At 37.3% G+C, this 20,714-nt stretch overlaps 1 protein-coding gene across 1 annotated transcript in view; it reads left to right on the forward strand.

Annotated features, from left to right (window-relative positions):
* Window positions 1-9: 9 nt before the first annotated feature.
* The window catches only part of TCERG1L (transcription elongation regulator 1 like), a 220,014-nt gene continuing 199,309 nt past the window's right edge, over window positions 10-20,714 (forward strand). The window contains exons 1-3 of the mRNA XM_032174983.2: window positions 10-451; window positions 2,416-2,562; window positions 3,325-3,505. Of these exons, the coding sequence (XP_032030874.1) occupies window positions 110-451; window positions 2,416-2,562; window positions 3,325-3,505 (670 nt within the window). The 5' untranslated portion in view covers window positions 10-109. The remainder of the gene's footprint in view (window positions 452-2,415; window positions 2,563-3,324; window positions 3,506-20,714) is intronic.

The raw sequence follows: 20,714 nt of genomic DNA on the forward strand, positions 1-20,714 counted from the left end.
CCCCGCCGCGGAGCCAAGTGAGTTCGCTCCGGAGCCCGCGCCGCCGCCGGCCCAGCCTCTCGGGCGCCCGCTCCGGTCCCCGCCGCCGCCGCCAGCGCGGGGATGTAGGATGCAGGCGGGCGCCAGGTTCCAGCGGCGGCGGCGGCAGCTGCAGCAGCAGCAGCCCCGGCGGCGGCAGCCTCTCCTCTGGCCGATGGACGCCGAACCGCCGCCGCCGCCGCCGCCCTGGGTCTGGATGGTGCCGGGCTCGGCCGGGCTGCTCCGGCTCAGCGCGGGGGTCGCGGTTCCCCCGGTGCTGCTCGCCTCGGCCCCGCCGCCCGCGGCCCCGCTGCTCCCCGGTCTCCCCGGCTGGCCGGCCCCGAGCGAGCCGGTGCTCCCGCTGCTGCCGCTGCCCTCTGCGCCAGACTCCGCCGCCGCCGCCGCGCACCCCTTCCCAGCGCTCCACGGGCAGGTAACGTGTCCCCGTCCCGCCTCGGCCCGGGTCGCCGGCTCCCCCGCTCGTGGGCGCGCCCTGCCCGGCCCGGCTCTGGCCTCCGGCTCGCGCGCCCTCCTCCCCGGCGGTCCTCGCCGCCCCAAACCCTCGGGACGCAGCCCGGCAGCCGTGCCTCGGCGAGAAAGTTCATGCTTGGACGCCGGGCTGTCCACCTCCGCAGCTTCGGCAGGTGCCTCCGGGTGTCTGGACGGAGCCGTGGAGGGACCCGCCGCCCAGGCCCGCGTGGGGACCGCAGGGAACTCGCGCCAGGCCGGGGGGTCACTGTCAACCGCGAGGTGCTGAAGCGGCTCCGTGGCCGCCGCGGGCCGTGGCTGACATCGCGGAGAAGTTAGGACTTTCACAGTCTCTGCCAGACTTGAAAGCAAGCTGGAAATCGATAGCTGTTTCAGATTCTAATCTGGTTTGGATTTTTCCCCCTTTCATTGGAAAATAGACTCAGGGCAATGCTTAAGAGAATTCCAACCGATGGAAGTGGCCAGGAAGTCCTGCCTTTGGTACTGAGAGATGCTGCCGGAGATTCCCCCGCCCCAGGCCTGCCGGAGTCCACCACATTCGCTAATGCCACACTGCACTTTAGAAGAGTTTAGCTTTTAAGACATGGAATTAAAAAGAAAAAGTGACAGAACCTTTGATAAATGGTGCAGCAGAGCTAGGCGGGCTGGTTTGGGCAAGATTCATTGTCAGCTAACTATGCAGATGCATTTAAATCAGGGAATAGCGTGCGTTTTATTCCAAGGATTGACCTCATTAGCATATTCAAATGGTGTTATGTTAGAATACACAATTTGATTAATTTAATTCCAATATTATCTTGTGAGCTTTTCTAAAAGATGTTAAACTCCTGCTAAATTGGTCTTCAGACTTAATGATACATCACATATGCAGCGCTGGATATTGTATTTTTATGTGTGATGCAGTTTATTTTGGATTTTATTCAATAAACGTTGGTAGTTTTTGCCGTATTTTGGAGGGGTGTTATATCAGAGTGCTGCCACTAGAGGTATATAATGTCAAGGAACTACATTTTTTAAATTCTGTTTAAAAAAACTGCATTTTTTCACTTGTATAAATTTAAAAGAAAATTTAAAAAACCTTAGCATTAATCTTTTAAATATTTTTGTGCTACCCATCTTCTGTAAAGTAAGCATATGTAGAACCAGAAGAAATTTTCACATAACAGGAACATCACAAATGCTTTTATGATTTTAAAACAATAGGTACTGAAATGTTCCATGTCACTGAGCAATGCATTTTATTAGTGCCTTATGAGGTCTCAGTTATTTTAATTAGAGGGACGGTGTCCTGAATTACCAGCCCCTTTCCATGACTGATGTTTTATTCTGTGCATTGAGATCTTCAACTTATGAGATGCTTAGATTTTTTTTTTTTTTGCCATAGAATCTGTTTGTATTGGTGAACCTTGTATTGGTGAAACTTGGAATCTTAACTTCCTAGATATTTTCATTTTGAAAGTATTAGTTGTTTGCAAAATGACAGAAGTAGTTAATACAAAATACAATACTGAAAGGAATATCATAAAATATAGCCCTAAGCCTGCCTATAAAAATAATTTAAGAATGGAAAAGGAATACCCAGCATTCTCTTTTTCATGGTGGTTTCTCATTATCTCGGAGCAGAAACCCATTTCTTACTGCATGCTTGTAGTTTTGTGCTTAGAAGTTCTTTTTCAGTATTGAAGAATGCAATGTTGGTAATGCTTTGTGATGATTCAGTTATGAAAACTTCTATAATTTTTTCTTTGGTAAATATTTATAGTTTTTCTCGAGGAAATTTATCTGATAATCAAATACGTGCATTTTGAAATTCCCTTTTCAAAGCAGTTATTCCAGCATATTTTGGCATGAAGTCGAGTGGATGGATTCAGGCTAATGCAGCTGTCTTTTCTTGCTTGGCTTTTGCAGTGGCTGTTTGGTGGCCATTCTCCGTCCCTAGGACTGCCCCCCTCTTCCACAGTGGAGCTGGTGCCCATCTTCCCACATCTCTGCCCTTCTGCTCTTGCAGCCCCTATTGGGAAAAGTTGGATAGATAAAAGGATTCCTAACTGTAAGGTAAAAACGCAAGTGATTTAATTGGATAAGGGGCTTTTAATGATTGGGTTGTTGAACATCGCCATAACAACAAAAATACCCATGTATTTTCTCGTTGCCATAAATTGGCCATCTAGGTATAGAAAGAAATCATTTCAGTTTTAGATTGATCTGTTCAGAAATATCAGCAGGTGGGGGGCATTTTGTTTTAGTTTAGGATATTTGGATTCCACAGGGCAATGTAAAATTTCCAATTTTTGAATCAGGGTCTTTTTAAAAATTTTTTTGTTTTTAAATTTGTAACCATTGATCAAAAATCTAGACTTAAACATTACACAATACCAGTTTAAGTTTTAAAAGTCAGTTTTTCTTCATATGATGCTTTTAAGTTTTCATCTTTCTAATGGTTTGTTTTGGCTTTCGGGTTCAAATTTACTGACTACATTTTGTTCACAAGGAAACTTAAGAAGTAAATTAGTGACTGTTGTACAGCTTAGTAATTATCTCATTGGGGTGATTCTTCAATCAGTGAACTGAACTGCTGGGCTGAAGTGGCCAAGTCAATAGCTGAAGGCCAGCCCAGAAGACACGAACTAGATGGTGATTGGTATCGAAGCCCTGTGGAACTTTCTTTAAGTTTTAGAATGATGTTTTTATAGAGTCCCCAATAATAGAATGTTCAATGTTGGATCAACGTAAGGCAACATAAATATTTTCGTAGTCCTGTTCAGCTTTTATCATGCATCTTGCCTTAAATGTTATGCATGCATTATTTTTGGACAGATCTTTTTGAATAATTCCTTTGCTCTGGACTCAACGTGGATACATCCTGAGGAGTCAAGATTTTTCCACGGACATGAAAAGCCTCGTTTGCTGGCAAATCAAGTAGCTGTGTCTCTGTCCAGGCCGGCTCCTGCCTCCAGGCCGCTCCCCACGGTGGTGTTAGCACCTCAGCCCATCCCAGGTTGGTGCCCAAATAACATTGACAATGTGTGTTTCATTTTTGCTTCAATCATAAATTAGTTTTAGATATGAAAACCATACTCATCATTTTAATGAAACAATTATCTTGGTAAGATATAATTTCTTTTGACAAGCATGAAGCTTTTTAAATAAAACTAGTCTTGGATAGCTTATCTACTGTTTTTTTCTGGGGTGGGTGGGTATGAGAGCTGATGTTAAAATGAAGAGATGGCTAAAGGGGTTTTCACAGAATTGTATTTGCAGTGCTCTGTTTTTAGGATTGGACCAGGTTTCCTGCTGATAGCTCTTAATAGGGGCGCTAATTGATCAGTCTACTCTTTAAAAAATGTTGCCTGTCTTTGGCGAGGTGCAAGGAATAATGTTTGCTGGTCTGCAGGACAAAGGAACATGTGTGGTCTCTGAATTTTGCCTTCACATTGCGGGTGATAGTGAGATGGACTATAAAATGCCCTCTTTGAAAGATGGATTTTGTTCTATCTTTGGAGTCTAGTGACCTGAAAGAACGTTTGTCCTGGAACAGGCTCCCATGAAACAATGCCTGGGTGAAAGATTGTATAATAAACCTATATAGTAACAGGGGAATATAATCATCTTATGAATTTTTAAATTGATTTTAAAAATCACCTTAACATGTGGATCATTTTATAAAAGCAAATGCTGCCTGTGCCAAAATTGTCATGCAACACCTTCCATTATGGAATATTTTATGGCTTCAGAATTATATTACCTTCTTGTAATTTCCTACCTACCAAACTTGTCTCAATATGTGTCTCTAAAATTTAGTAATAAGATGTTCTTGTGGATGATGCAGTGCTGGTTTAGGAGATATATTTATTTTGTTCTCTGTTTGCCTACACATTTATTCCAATTTGCTATGAATCTTGTTTAGTAATAAGTCAGGAAGAACAACTAAAGTATTTGTGTTTCTCATAGGCCTAAATGATTTCTGACTGCAACTTGTCCTTGTAATTATGCATTAGGGATTAATTGAAATCTGAGTGAGCATGGTACATGCACACATTTATAAACATTTTACACTAAGATGATCATGTTTCCTATTTAATTTAATGATGATAAAAGGTGATTCAGTGGCATGTGTTATATGAGGATGACATGACTTTGGAGGGTTCTTTTGGTACATGAAAAGGTAATATTTTAATTTCCTAATGCACTGGCAGTAACCGTCATGAAAATAACCAGCAAATGCAGTTTAAAAAATGGTGAAATCAGCTCACCTGTTCCTACAAAGTTTTTATGTGAACTTTCCTTCTCTCAGTTCACCCCTGAGTATAATATAGACATTTTCCACCATGCCTTCACCTTCTTCTTAGGAAATTCATACATAAATGTGCTAAGTATCTGTTTAGTTGGAGAAGCTTATGGCCACCTCTCATAGATTTTCCATCTTATGAACGTCGTTTACTTACTATTGTGTGGCAAACATGCAATTCTTCATTAGAAACATATTTGTATTGATTTTACCTTCTTTGATTTTTGGATGAATCTATTTTTTAAATTTTTACAAATTATTTTTACAATTTTTTTGTGGGTACATAGTAGGTGTATATATTTGTGGGGTACGTGAGATGTTTTGACACAGGCGTGCACTGTGAAATAAGCACATCATGGAGAATGGGGTATCCATTAATGGATCTATTTTTAAGAACAAAATAAAATAATATTTCTTATAAACATGATAAATAGCAGAATAGCCTTTCATTCTAACCTAGTCTACTGTTCAACAAAGCTTAGATTTTTCTCTTCTCTGCCCTTTTTTTTAATTTATGGATCATATATGAATATAACATCTACAATTTTAATTATGTTTTGGGGAGAAATGTACCTGACACCAAAGGTAATTTAATAATAATCAAATGTATTTGTTTTGAGATGGTAATTTCTGAGTTGCTTCATGAAAACTTTACCTTTTTGATAAATTTCAGAATTCTTAGAATTTACCCAACTTTGGAATGCACATATTGAATGTCTCTTAGGCCAAAGAAAGCATCTAAGGGGTTATTTATGTGTTACTAACTGCCTAACAGAGAACTGGGATAAGAACTGGGACAAGTAAAGGTGGTAGGTAGGGTAAGCTCCAAGTAAGTTAAGAATTTGGGTAAATCATTTTAATTTTACTGCAGTTAATGAGAAAATACAACTTTATTAAGACACTCACGTAAATGTTCATATATGCTGTAATTACTAAAAATTGCTATTAAGTTTTCATATCCTATTATGAATTGATAAATTTATATATTATATATAGTTAATATGTATCACAAATATATAAAAGTATGCATTTACAAATATACGCATGTACTACATATAAAATATATAATGTATAAATCTATTATATAATAGTTATATTACATCGTTCAATCTTGTTATAAAGTTTTATATTCAGAAATAAGTGGCCTTAGAATCAGATATATTTTATTGATCCCCTTCAAGTTAATCAGTGAAGCAGAACTAGAGCCCCCAAAGAGCTGGAAGAGTGAATCAAACTCACTCATTTTAAACAGGTCTAGTGAGCTAAGCTTGTTTTCCTTTCTTGGAGAGATAGTAATTTTTCTGTAATGATCATTCTTTAAGTACTTTTAAAATTCGCACTGCTGTTTTAGGGATAATAGCAATTTATACTATGAACCCAAATGATGTAACCCAGAAGGCAGGTTTGATTGAATGAACTGAATCGTTTGTTGAACTAAGTTGGAATCTGTCTGGTAGAGATGGGAGTGAGACTAATATCGGACCACCCCTCACTTACTGTTGATTAAGAATTAACTGCATGGCACAGAGTCTCAGATAATATAAGCACAATTTGGATGAATTTGGAAAAGCTATCTAAGCTTTAATAATCATTAGAAAGGACCCCATTTTTATATACACTGCACTCATTCGTGACCACGAGGATGATGCTCGCCTGTTATCACGCTCCATTGTAAATAAGACTGTTGGCCATTTTTGAGCCTCCCAAAGGGCCAGCCTCTTCATGCCATCACCTCGGGGGCTAGCCCATCAACATATGACCTGGAGGAGAAATGCAAGTGGCGTGTGCTCTCTGCAGGTGTTTGAGGAGAACCTTAGCAGGGGATCCTCAGGGAAGGCCTCTGAGGCTGATGCCACCTTGGGGCAGGAAGAGTCAAAGGAATTCCAAATGAAGGACATAGAATGTCCAAAGACACAAAATCAAGGGGAGCATTTTGTGATCAGGCAATTCCAAGTAGCCAAGTGTGGTTGGGCTGCTGGAGGAGATGTGGCAGTGATGGGCTCTGGGGCCTCTTCAAACAAGACCCATCACATGAGACCTGTGGTGTGAGTCAGTCCCCTGGATCGTCACGGACTGTTGGGGGACTTTACATCATTCTTCCACTCAGGATTCTTGGCTCCTCCAGGAAAGTGTGAACTTGTTCTCAGGAAGCAGAGGAGCCACAGAAGAGGCACAGCCTTCTCACAGACAAATACATCCAAGCATGCAAATAATTATACCTGCACTAGAAACTAAGGTCTCCAATTAATAATTTTGCAGCTTTCAAAGAAATTCTTCCTGATCATTGTGAATGGGTTGAATGGAGAAATTATCTAGGACCCATTGATTCCCAGACCTCAGAAGCTGATTCAGGGTTGGACAGGCAGGAAGAGGCCACCTGCCCCACAGTTGCCGCCTCTTCCTCAGCAGTGCCTGTGCATCAGCTGCCGCATCTCTGTCAACACCTCCTTACTCCCTGCAGTCCTGCCAGTCTCTCTTCTTCCCAGGAAGAAGGGGCTCACCTTGCATCTTAGGACATGTGGTTCATCACAGGCAGATATGGAGAAGGGTCTGGGTGGTAAGAGTACTCTCCAAGGAGTCTGTCTTTTCTACTTCTGAAAATAAGAGCTTTGGAATCCTTCTAGCCATTCAGGAATTAAAGAACTTATATCAAGAATATCAAGCAGTGAGAGGAGAAAGTAGTTAATTCAGCTTCTGTCTAGCAAAGGCAAATGAAATAGAAGGATCTTGCTGGAAACTAGAGATTTATGTAAAAGTTGTCCATGTCCCGTTGCCTGCCAGCTTAAGATCAAAGAGCCTGATTCTACCAACAAACACCATGATGGGCAAACCAAACCAAACCAAAACAAACCACTGGCTGTACCTCTCTTCATTCAAAGATGACTAAGAGAGAGACAGGGAGAGAAAGTGGAAGATGAGGGCATCTGAAGTATTCTGCTTCATAAAAGATTCATATGCTCAAAAGCTCCAGAAGAGAAACATATCTGAGAAATGGATTTTGCACAGGAATTAGTAACCATTTTAGGCAAAACAACTTTTGCCTATCTTAATAGGTTAAAGAAAATAGAACATAGAAAAGCAGTAAAAGATAAAAGAGAGTTGGTCAATGTGAAAAGACAGTTTGAGGAAATGAGAAAAGAATGCAAGGAAACTTTTGAAAACTAGCAACTAAAATCATTGAAGAGAAGAACTAATTATGCATCTGATGATAGAAGACAACATAGAAAGATTCTTAAGCATAAATAGATGTGACTGTGAAAATCAGATCATAACAGTGGGAGAAGGTGATATCTGTGTAAAATAGAAAGCAAACAACAAACGTATATTGCTTTGACCTCCTTAGAAACACAGATTTCATGAATGGGAGAAAATTTTTGCAATCTATCCATCTGACAAGGGGCTAATATCCGGAATCTACAAAAAACTTAAACAAATTTGCAAGAAATAAACAAACAACCCCATTACAAAGTGGGTGAAGGATATGAACAGACACTTCGCAAAAGAAGACATTTATGCAGCCAGCAAACATATAAAAAAAGCTCATCATCACTGGTCATTAGAGAAATGCAAATTAAAACCACACTGAGATACCATCTCATGCCAGTTAGAATGGCAATCATTAAAAAGTCAGGAAATAACAGATGCTGGAAAGGATGTGGAGAAATAGAAACGCTTTTACACTGTTAGTGGGAGTGTAAATTAGTTCAACCGTTGTGGAAGACAATATGGTGATTCCTCAAGGATCTAGAACCAGAAATACCATTTGAACCAGCAATCCCATTACTGGGTATATACCCAGAGGATTATAAATCATTCTATTATAAAGACACATGCACACGTATGTTTACTGCAGCACTGTTCACAATAGCAAAGACTTGGAACCAACCCAAATGCCCATCAACAGTGGACTGGATAAAGAAAATGTGGCACATATGCACCATGGAATACTATGCAGCCATAAAAAAGGATGAGTTCATGTCCTTTGCAGGGACATGGATGAAGCTGGAAACCATTATTCTCAGCAAACTAACCCAAGAATAGAAAACCAAACACCACATGTTCTCACTCATAAGTGGTCATTGAACAATGAGAGCACATGGACACGGGGAGGGGAACATCACACACCAGGGCCTGTTGGGGGGTGGGGGGCTAGGAGAGGGATAGCATTAGGAGAAATACCTAATGCAGACGATGGGTTGATGGGTGTAGCAAACCACCATGGCACATGTATACCTATATAACAAACCTGCACGTTCTGCACATGTATCCCAGAACTTAAAGTATAAAAAAAAAAAAAAAAAGAATTGGGAGGGCCTGGAAGTAAAAGATCTAGCTATGTTAATAGAGATTCTTTACAGATGCAAATTTTCCCCCGCCAAAGATGGCTTGCAGGGCCGTTTCAAGATAGGCAAAGAAACATGTTTTGGGGAAAAGATTTTGGTTTTTCTTCCTTGTCTCATAAGGTTATACCAGAGTCAGGTTGGAAAATAAGTCAATATACATAAGGTTAAATAAAACCCATCTGATGAAAAAAAGAAAAAACATATATCTCCCCTTTCCAAAAACAAAACAAAAAAACAACAAATTTCAGCAGAAGTAGTAAATGGGGCAAAGCAAGCCATATATCCTGCTCACTGTATCCTGGAGGCATTTTATGAACGTTGGAGGCACTACTTAAAAGAACACAGAAGCTGACACAGCTTCAGGCCATTCTGCAGTACTAGACAAGCTTGGTTCATGGGGAAACGTTTAGAGGATTATGAGGAAAGCATCTTGTGGTTGAAGCAATTTATGCCTCATAAGAAAGTCATACAAATGCATTAGTATGGAAAAGATGTTCTTAGAAAAGCAGTCAGTTGACTTTACCACACCTAATGTTTTCACCTCAAATTCTTTGTCTGAAATTAATGTTGCTGCTGCTCTGTCTACATCTTGTATTTTATTCTTCTTATCAACTTTTGCCTTATTTTTTTAAAGCTCAGGTCAATTATTTAAATGTACAATGTCTGCCTTTGCTTCTTGAAAATGAAGTTTGGCATATTTATATTTAATTTACTATATGTATATTTATCTGTAATTATTACATTCTGCTTTTTATTTTCTTTTGCTATTCTTTTGATTTATTCTGTTTTTATTTTTGTGGGTGACATTTACATTTTATTTCACTTTGTTTACTTTTGTTTTATATGGTTATTTTGAATGTGTTCACACTGATCCTATTTTCTCAAGCACTTATCAGTATGATTTTTTTTAAAAAGCAGACTTGAGGTTACATTTTCTCAGTTTTCAAATCATTGAAACACAATTACTTTAGAATTCTTCTATGAAATATGAGACATTTGGAAAAAGTTTATTTTATCAAATTTCATTTTTTCTTTTAATTTTCTCAGGTAAGTGATAAATACAGCTAAAACAAGAACTAACAATGGAGATGTCAGTTTTCAAAATATGTGCAATTATCAACAATTTCTGTTAATCCTTTAGGATATATGTGAATATTTGTTAATTTGGTTGCAGGAATGAGTGAAAAATTTAAAGCAATATTTTTATTTACAAGAGTTTTTTATGATAATTATAATCTGGATACATAAATTTTGTCAGTAAAATTGAGGAGATGAGAAAGAAGGATCATGAGAGTATAAAGCCTTTAAAAATCCTTCGCTTTTGTTAAAAGCAGGAGTAAGAAACCCCCAGTCTTGAAGACTAAATGAACAAAGTTACCCAGGACTGAAATTGACAAGGATTTCTTCCCACTAACCAGTTGCAAGTGCTGAGTAAAAAGCAATAACACCCTATCACTGGTGGAAGGAGAGGGACATGTAGGAATCCTTTTCTGTGGTGCAGGGATGTAAGGCTGGCTGAAAGCTGGGGTAAGGGTACAAATACTGAGAAAGATTTTCATACATGCCAGAATTTGTCTTAATCAAAATACATTTTTAAAGGATTTGAAGCTTGTGGTGCATTGAAGGCAACCCTGACAATAAAATCCAAATCCAGGTCCATCCCCTGAATACACTGACAAAATTGCATTCACTAACAGCTTGACATAAGAAGGGGTGTGCCCATTCCCAGGAGTAAACCGTATTTATCTCATTCATTATTGTTCTATTTATGATGCCTAGCACTTAATAAATAAAGTTACAAGACACATAAACCAAGCAAGAAGTGATAAACTATTGACAAGATACAAAATAATCAACAGAATCAGACCCTAAGATGACACAGATGTTAGAATTATCGGATAGTTCTATGATTTACCATGATTAGCATGTTAAATTAACTCATGGAAAGGAGAGCAACATGAATGAACAGAAGGAGAATTTCATCAGTGACATAAAAATATAAGAAAGTCAAATTAAAATATCAGAAAAAATGAAACATGGCATAATGAACTTTGATGAACTCCTGTGCAGATGTGATACAGCCAAGAATTAGTGAAATTAACGATAGATCGACAGACCTGTAACAAAAAGAGAAAGCAACTGAAAACATGGAACGCCCTTTTCCAGAGCCAGGAGAGAATATCAAATGGTTTAACTTATGTATAATTGAAGTCTGAAAAGGGCAAGGAGAGAATACATAGAAGACAGAATATTTGAAGACATAATGAACAAAGGAGATAAAAATGGACATTATGAAACTATAAATCCAAGAAGTTCAGCAAACCATAAGACTAATAAATAGTAAAAACAAGAAAAAGCTGAAATTGAAAACTAGATGAATCATATTTAAACTTCTGATTCAAAGAACTTTATACGAAACAGAAACAATTATTGAAAGCTAAGTGGAATAAAGATTTTTAACAAGCAAACAAAAGCTGAGAAGAATTCATTCTCTGTAGATTTGCAGTTCATGAAATTACAAAGAAGCTTATCAATCAGGAATAATATACTAGCATAGAGAAAGTTACCTCTACACAAAAGAAGAGTGCTAGAGATGGAATACGTTAAGGTAAAATATATATTTTTCTGTTTTTAATTGTTTTAAAAGATAACTGACAGTATAAAGAGCAAAAGATAGTTATATAATGCGTAAAATTGTACACAAAAATGTGTGTCAAAAATTTCACAAAGAATGTAAGGAAGGAATTGGAAGTGTGGAATTGTAAGGCTATTCTACTATACATTATGTGCTATAGTATTATTTGAAGGTGACAAGTTAAAGACATACTTTATACCTTTGGAAGATATAAGATATAAGTTTGTCTTTAAATTCACTATCCATTCAGATTAAAAACAAAACTATACAAAAAACCACCTAGAGATGAACTAGGAATTAAAGGGGACTTCCTCAAATTGACAGAGGACATCTAAGAAAGATCTACAGCTGACATTGTACTTAATAGTGGAAGGATAATGTTTTCCCTCTAAGATGAAGATATACTTTATCTGTGAAAGATATAAGATATCTTCAAAAGATATAAAGCAGTAGAGCAGCAGACACTTAAAACTGTAAAAAGAGTTATAACTAGTAAAATAATTATGGAGATAAAAATGATATGATAATAAACAACCCCAAAGCAGACAAAACAAGAAAGCAAAGGATCAAAGTAAAGTTGGAACAAATATTTTAAAAACTGTAAAATGGTAGATTTAAATATAAAGATCTAACCTCCCTAATGAATAGACAGAAGTTTTCAGGTTTTCAGTTCCAAATATACAACATCTATAAAAAACTCACTTTTTATAAGAAGACAGAGTGAGCATAAAAGCAAAAGTCTGGAAAAGATATAAGATGTAAATACAAATAAAAAGAAAGCTGAAATGACTGTATTAATATTTGACAAATTAGATTTCAGAACAAAAAGTATTACTAGGGATCAAAATTTCTAATAAAATCTAATCAAATAAATTTAATCTAATAAAATCTAATAATTTAATCTAATAAAACAAATTCACAATTCAAAACACAGAAACTGATAGAACAGAACAAAAAAATAGACAATTGTGTTTACAATTGGAGATTTCAACATCTCTCAGTAATTGATGCAACATGAAAGCTCATCAGTGAATATCAGTGAGAATTTAGAAAACTTACATAATACTGTCCAATAACTTGACGTGATTGACATGTATAGAACAATCTAATTTACAGTAACGGGGTATATATTTTTATCTGCACATGAAACATTCACCCATACCATATTATAGGCTATAAAACAAGTCAAAAATTTTAAATAATTAAAAGTAGGGCCGGGCGCCGTGGTTCATGCTTCTAATCCCAGCAGTTTGGGAGGCTGAGGTAGGCAGATACTTGAGGTCAGGAGTTTGAGACCAGCCTGGCCAACATGGCAAAACCCCATCTCTACTAAAAATACAAAAATTAGCTGGGCATGGTGGCATGTGCCTGTAGTACCAGCTACTCGGGAGGCTGAGGTAAGAGAATCACTGGAACCCAGGAGGTGGAGGTTGCACTCAGCCGATATTGTGCCACTGTACTCCAGCCTGGGCAACACAGTGAGACTCTGTCTCAAAAAAAAAAAAAAAAAAGTATACACAATTTATTTTCTGACCACAACAAAATTAAGTTAGAAATCAGTAACAAAGATATCCGGAAAACCTCCAAATGTTTGAAAATAGAACAGAATGCTCCTAAGTAATGCATAGGTCAAAGAAAAAGTGACAGAGGAAATAAGAAAATATTTTGAATAGAATGAAAATGAAAATAAAAGAAAATCAAAATCAATATCACAAAAAAAGTCTTGTGGGACATAGCTTAGATGGACATTTATAGCATTAAAACGCTTATATTAAAAAAACAAGAAATACCTCAAATTAATGATCTAAGCCTAACCTTAAGAAACTAGAAAATGGAGAAGTCATTAAATCTAAGGATATAGTAAAGATAACAGCAGAAATTAAAAAGTTAAAAAACAGAAGAATGTAAGGAAAATCAATGAAAACAAAACTTCATTTTTTAGGAAGATCAATAGAATTTATAAACCCCTGGCTATAAAGAATTAGAGGAAAGACGACACAGATTACTGATGTCAGGAATGAAAAAAAGACATTATTATGGATCTTAACACTAACCATGCAATAGGAAAACATAAACTATAATCATAAATGCAACAGCTTAGATGAAATAAGTTATTCGAAATAGAAATAGAAAACTTGAATAGAAATAGAAATAGAAAACATGAATAACTCTCTGTCTGATAAAAACATTAAGTTTATGATTTAACTCTTCCAAGAGGAAAACATTCAGTCCCTGACAGCTTCACTGGTGAGGTCTACCAAATATTTAAGGAAGAAATTATACACAAGTTAAAATAAACTTGTTCAGAAAATAAAATGAAATAATATTCCCTAAGTAATTTTTTCTAAGGTAGCCATTACCCTTACACAAAAACCAAATGGTTATTACAGAGAGAAAATAGCGGACCAATACACTTTTTGAACATACGTGCAAGAAGGCTCAAGATAACATTAACAATCAAATCCAGCCATATTTAAAGTTGATAATATATTATGACCGAGAGTTTTTTATTTTTTTGGAATCCAATGCTTGTTCAACATTAGAAAATCCATCAATGCTATTTATCAAAAGACAAAAAAGAAAAGTAATAAGTTTATTTCAATAGATTCAGAAAATGCATTTGTCAAATTCACCATCCATTCAGATTAAAAACAAAACAATACAAAAAACCACGTGTAAGTCAACTAAGAATTAAAGGAGACTTCCTGAAACTGACAGAGGACATCTAAGGAAGATCTACCGCTAACATCAAACTGAATAGTGGAAGGATAATGTTTTCCCTCTACAATGGAAAACAAGGCAAGGATTTGTGCCGGGAGCCCTAGTTGTGCAACAAGGCAAAAAGTAAAAAGAAAAGGAAGACATACAAACTGGGAAGGAAGACACAAAACTGTCTCTCTGTGCAGACAAATGAAGATATAGACTATCTCAAAGAGTCTACCAAAAGCTACTAATACGAATAAGGAAGTTTAGCAAGGTTGCAGGATGCAAGGTCAATGTACAAAATTCAATTGTACCCCTGAATTACTGGTAATAAACAATTGGAAGTTAAAATAAAATACAAGTACCTTTAAAATTGCACCAAAATCATGAAGTATTTAGGGATTAACCTAACAAAATATGTGAAAGTCATGAAACATTAATGAAAGAAATCAGATAAGACATTAATAAATGGAGGGATACTCTATTCATAGAGTGGAAGCCTTAATAATGTTAAGATCTCACTTCTGCCCAGATTGATCTACATGTTTAATGCAACCCGAAACAAAATCCCAGTTTCATGGAAATTGACAAGCCCATGCAATAATTAATATGGACGGGCAAAGGAAGTGCAATCACAATAGTTCTGACGAAGAAAACGACTGTGGAGGACACAGGCATAGCTGATCCAAACGCTGATGACAAATCACCAGGAACTAAGGCTTTGTGCAATTGGCAAAAGCATAAGAATAAAGACCAATAGAACATCGTAGTAGACCATCCGAAAGTAGACACATGCACATATGGCCAATTGATTTTTTTACAAGGGTACAAAGAAAAATCAATAAAGAAAAGACCATCTTGTCAACAAATGACTTTGGAACAAGTGAACATCTATCTGTCTTCAAAATAAGCAAACAATCCTTGATCAATACATTTTACTATATATAAAAATGAACTCAAAATAGATGGTTGATTGAGTTGTGAAACCAAAAACTGTAAATTCTGAAGAAAACATTGAAGAAAAATGCTGTGACCTTGGACTGGACAAATATTTTTAATACATGACACCAAAAGCATGAACCACATTAGAAAATGCATTGATGACTTGAACTTCATCAAAATTAAAAAAAAGCTGTTGGTCTTTGAAATCACTTTTCATAAAATAACAGAAAAAGAAAAGCCACATAGTGGGAAAAATACTCACAAAACATATATCTGATAAAGAACAGAGCATACAAAGAACCTTCAAAACTTAGTCATAAGAAAAAAAAATCCAACAGAAATGGACAAAATATATGACCAGACACATCACTAACGAAGAAAGATGGATTGCCCATAAGCACAGGAAATAGGGAGGGATTTGTGAAAGTCTACAAAATTACAGCTAGACAGCAGGAATAAGTTCTAGAGGTCGTTACCACTGTAGGGTGACTACAGGTGACAACAGTGTAATATATAGATTCAAATAGCTAGAAGGAGGGTTATTGGAATATTGAATGTTCCCAACCACGAAGAAATGGTAAATGTTTGGGATGCTGGATATGCTCATTGTCCTGATCTGGTCACTAGACTTCACGTGGCTCAAATTATCACTATATACCCCAGGAATATGTATTGTTATTTTATGTAAGTTTAAAGAAAATTAAATAAAATTTTAAAAAATGGTCAACATCATATTTCATTAGCAAAATGCAAGTTGAATCCATGATCCTACATACTTATTAGAATGGCGATCACGAAAACAAAACAAAGACAGAACCTGGCAATAGCACGTGGTGGTGAAGATGTGGCACAGCTGAAGTTTTCATAACTTGCTGTTGGGAATGCAACACGGAACAGTCACTTTGAAAGTCAATTGAGCAGGTTGTTATTAACACCTTTATCCTAGTACCCAATAATCTCACTCTTACGTATTTGTTCTAGAAACATAAAAAGATGCCCATAGCAATCTGCACACAGATGTTTGTAGTAGTTTTATTCCTAAGTGATTTTGGCTGGTGAATGGGTAAACAAACTTGGTTAGATCCAAATAACAGACTGTGACACAGAAATAACAAGGAACACACTTCTTACATGTGCAGTGATGTGAGTGGATCCCAGAAGCATTATGCCAGTGAAGGCATTCAGGATCATTTATGTCATATATTATTCCACTTTTGTGACATTCTAGCCAAAGCAAAACTATAAGAACAAAAAATACCTCAGTGATTTCCAGGAGGTGGCGGTGGGACAAGGGTTTTGACAACGACAGGTCAGAGGGCAGGTTTGGGGATGGTGGACGTTTATCTGGCCTCAGTGGTTCCATAACTGTATACATTTGTTAAAAGCAGAGGACTATACACTCAGTGTAAATAGCACCTGAGTGCATCTAACTTAAAAAAAAAAAAAAAAGACTTAAAAGACATACCCAACAAAATGCCAGGATTTTGTTTGATCCTGGTTTGAATAAAACCAAAGAAAAAAATGGACAATAGAAGAGAACACTGACTATGTATTTAGTAATTTTAAGTAATTACTGTTAATTTGTTGGAGTGATGAGTTCTATGCTCATGTTTTTCAAAAGAACTCATAATTTAGAGATGTCTTCTGAAACATGGAGATAAAATGTCACGGGTTTACTTTAGAATAATCCTGGCGTGGGAGCTAGGTTGGTGGTGTTGACCTAAAAGGAAGAAACTGAGGCAAAATTAATAGAGAGAGTTTATCTGGGCCGAGGTTGAGGACAGCTGCCCTGTGGAACATTTCCAGGTTGCTTTGGGGAGTGCTCGGGAGAATGAAGGAAAGGCTCAGATTTTTAAAGTGATAATGGACAAATCAGGAGGGGGCAGTTACAGAAGTGGCTCATCAGAAATTCTGCGGCAGTTACAGAAGTGACATTGGTTAGTGATGGGCTACACCGTGTGGCGCTGTAGAGTGTATGGCCTTTGATGGAGACTTGGTGGCACAGCAGGTGGCTTCAGGAGGCCATGATTTAGCTCGGGGGCAGGGAGGTGACTGCTGCTGCAAAACCTCTCAGGGCCTGATGATTTAAAGGGGCTCCCATTCTTCAGATACAAAGTTTCCTTTGTTTTTTTTCTTCCCACATTGTGAAAACAGGGACACCGGTTCCTTACACTATGATTTACTATTGTTGAAAGATTTCATAATAAAAGTTAAAGAAAAAAAGTAAAAAATGAGATTCTACATAACACCAGGAAGTACACTCAGGAAATTACAGAGGGCAATTGCCTGGGCCTTACCTACAGCCACCATGTGTCTGAACCAGAAAGACAGTGACGGACTATAGGGAAATGCTTGTTATCCTTGAAGTTAAAAGGCTACAAAAAAATAATGAGTGAAACAGAAGTAAAAATTACAAATATAAACTCATAAATAAAATTACCCAACCTGAAGTGCTTCTATTAGAATTAATAACTTGCTGTCTGTAAGAGTGAAAGAGGAAAGAAACATGAAATGTGGCTTAACAGTTAAAGACAGATTTATTTTAGAGAAAATAGACCTGAGAGGGGCTTCTGGTGGATTTCGGTCAGGAGCACTTTCACTTACAGACTAAGAGTATATATTGGTTTTAGGGTGAGGGCGCTTATCACAAGCTTGGGATGTTTCTGTGTGAGGGAGAAGTTTTATGGTGGGGTAGGAATGTCTCTGGGCAGAGGGAGGTTATCTTGGGGCTGACATCTTCCCGGAGGGGAGTTATCTCAGGGCTGGCATGTCTCTGATGGGGAGGAGTTTGGAATGTTTCTGGTAGGAGATGTTATTTGTGGTTTATGGTCCTGCTGACTTTAGCCGTTAGGCTGATGCCCTTTGGATTTAGGTGGTTTTTGATCAAGGTGAACTTTAGTATGGTGGTGCTTGTCCAAGACGGCGATACTCCTGTACTGTCACCGTCAAATAGTACTGCAAATCTAAAGCCTGGAATGATGATGATGTTAAACCTGAAACCGTCAGCACTCAGAAATTAGCTTTCAAATCCAGGCATTAGAAAACTCAAGGAGAAAAAGGAAAATATGGGAAAGCATATGATAAAAAATAAAGGCAGGCGTTGATGATTTTAAAAACAGAAGTAAGACCGGGCATGGTGGCTCATGCCTGTAATCCCAGCGCTTTGGGAGGCTGAGGCAAGCAGATCACTTGAGGCCAGGAGTTTGAGACCAGCCTGGTCAACATGGCGAAACGCTGTCTCTACTAAAAATACAAAAATTAGCCAGGCGTGGTGGCGTGTACCTGTAATCCCAGCTACTCGGGAGCCTGAGGCAGGAGAATCGCTTCAACCTGTGAGGTGGAGGTTGCAGTGGCCAAGATGGCACCTCTGCAATGCAGTCTGGACAACAGAGCAAGATTCTGTCTCAAAAAAAAAAAAAAAATCTCAGAAATAAATGAAAATGATTAAAAATTCTCATGGACACAAAAACAAATTACGTGAAAAAAAAAACACAAGAAATGGAGCTATAACTGCTCCACATTTGTAATTTTTAAGTAATTAGATAAACTATTTTGGGAGACACGATGGGCATTTCAACTTGAACCATGATGTGGCAGCTGCATAAAAAGCTCCATCTGCACCTGAGACGCCACAGGTTTCAGTGGTAAAATCTCCTGGACTCCGAGGAGAACGTTCTCAAGATAGAGAGCTTGTTTCCAAACATGGAATATGGTGAAACTCTAAATAGAAGTTGATTACCAGTGTTTTTTAAAAATAGAAAAAACGGAAACTAAAATTATACAGACAAATCTCAGTCATAAAGATAGCTATACAAATCCTACAAAGTATTGTGGAAAATGTAACAGAACAGTAACAATAATATCTGTAAGAATCCAGTAGAATATGCATTTCATCAACAGCATATTATGAAAGGCAGTGACAATAGTATCATCTCTGTGTGTTTATAAGAAAAACAATATGCCATCAATCGACCACAGGAAGATGCGTCATTTGATAAAAATGCAAATGTAACAGCCATTTAAAAAGTCAGAAAACTAAAGAATGAAGGTGAACCGGATACAGAATAATTAGCTAAAAACCGCCACACTGTTACTAGTCCTTGGATAGTAGGAGTCACTGCTTATCGTTTTACTGAAACTGTTTTCAGGAAGTTCTAGCCAATGCAATAAGAAATAAAGTAGAAATATGAACTCCTACTTGGTTATATACTTGTACATTTTGAGAACTGGAGATGGTCAACTTAACAACTCAGAATTAAAAGACCAACAAATGGATTGATAAAATAGTAGCATATGAAAATAATATATTTTCTACATATTAGTCATTATTTATTTAGATGTTGAAGAAAATACTGTATTCACATAGCATAGAAAACTGCACAAAATACCTGTGAACAACTATCAACACAGGTAGATGGATCATAACCTTTACTTATGTGGAAATCTAAACAGAAAACGACAAGAACATTCTGAGGAGTAATTTTTTTTTTTTACAGTTACTATGGTCTTGGATGGGAAAGTGGTGCATTTAGAAATGCTGTTTATGGAATATACACATGAGATTATTAAAGGTTTCTATCTATATATATCTTGGCTATATAGGATGCCAGATATATATGAAATGTATGGGATTAAAATTATTCTAAACTTACATCAGTTTTTTGAATATGTGGTACTGACATAGTAATCTACACATAGGTCAATGTAATGAATTTTACAAGCATTGTTATATATGACAGTTTATTCTAATATTATAATAAAAATAGACATAAACGGAAGACAGAATAATTATAAATGATCCTTGTGTAATATGTGGCTTGCTCATAAGTCATTCAAGGAATGTAAATGTAAACCATCAAGTGGAATGTTCGCCTGAATTAGCACAGATATCAGGACACATTGGCTCTTTACTCAGCGTTCACAGCAATGCCGTAGTTAGTGAATTCTTTCTCGTGCTCTGTGAGAAGTGGGATGCAATGGGCCACACCTGCAGCGTAACTTTTAGATCCTTTAAATAAGCCAATATAACTTCATTCAGTGATCCTAGCTCCAGGGAGGTTAGAGAAAGAGCGTGTGTGTGTGAACCGTGGTAGCGCGTGACATTATTCATAATGCCAAAAGGAAAAATAGAACCTCCGATGTGATAAGTGTTAACGTGAATTATGATACATCTACATTAAAAAATGGATGGCCTTCAGTCATGAATAAAATCACACTTAGAACATTACTTACAGTGACAGAAGAAAATGCTCTCGTTTTGTTTTAATGCTAAGGTGTTTTTTTTTTTTTTTTTTTT

This window comes from Hylobates moloch, unplaced genomic scaffold (genome assembly GCF_009828535.3).
Source record: "Hylobates moloch isolate HMO894 unplaced genomic scaffold, HMol_V3 SCAFFOLD_3, whole genome shotgun sequence".
NCBI classification, from domain to species: domain Eukaryota; kingdom Metazoa; phylum Chordata; class Mammalia; order Primates; family Hylobatidae; genus Hylobates; species Hylobates moloch.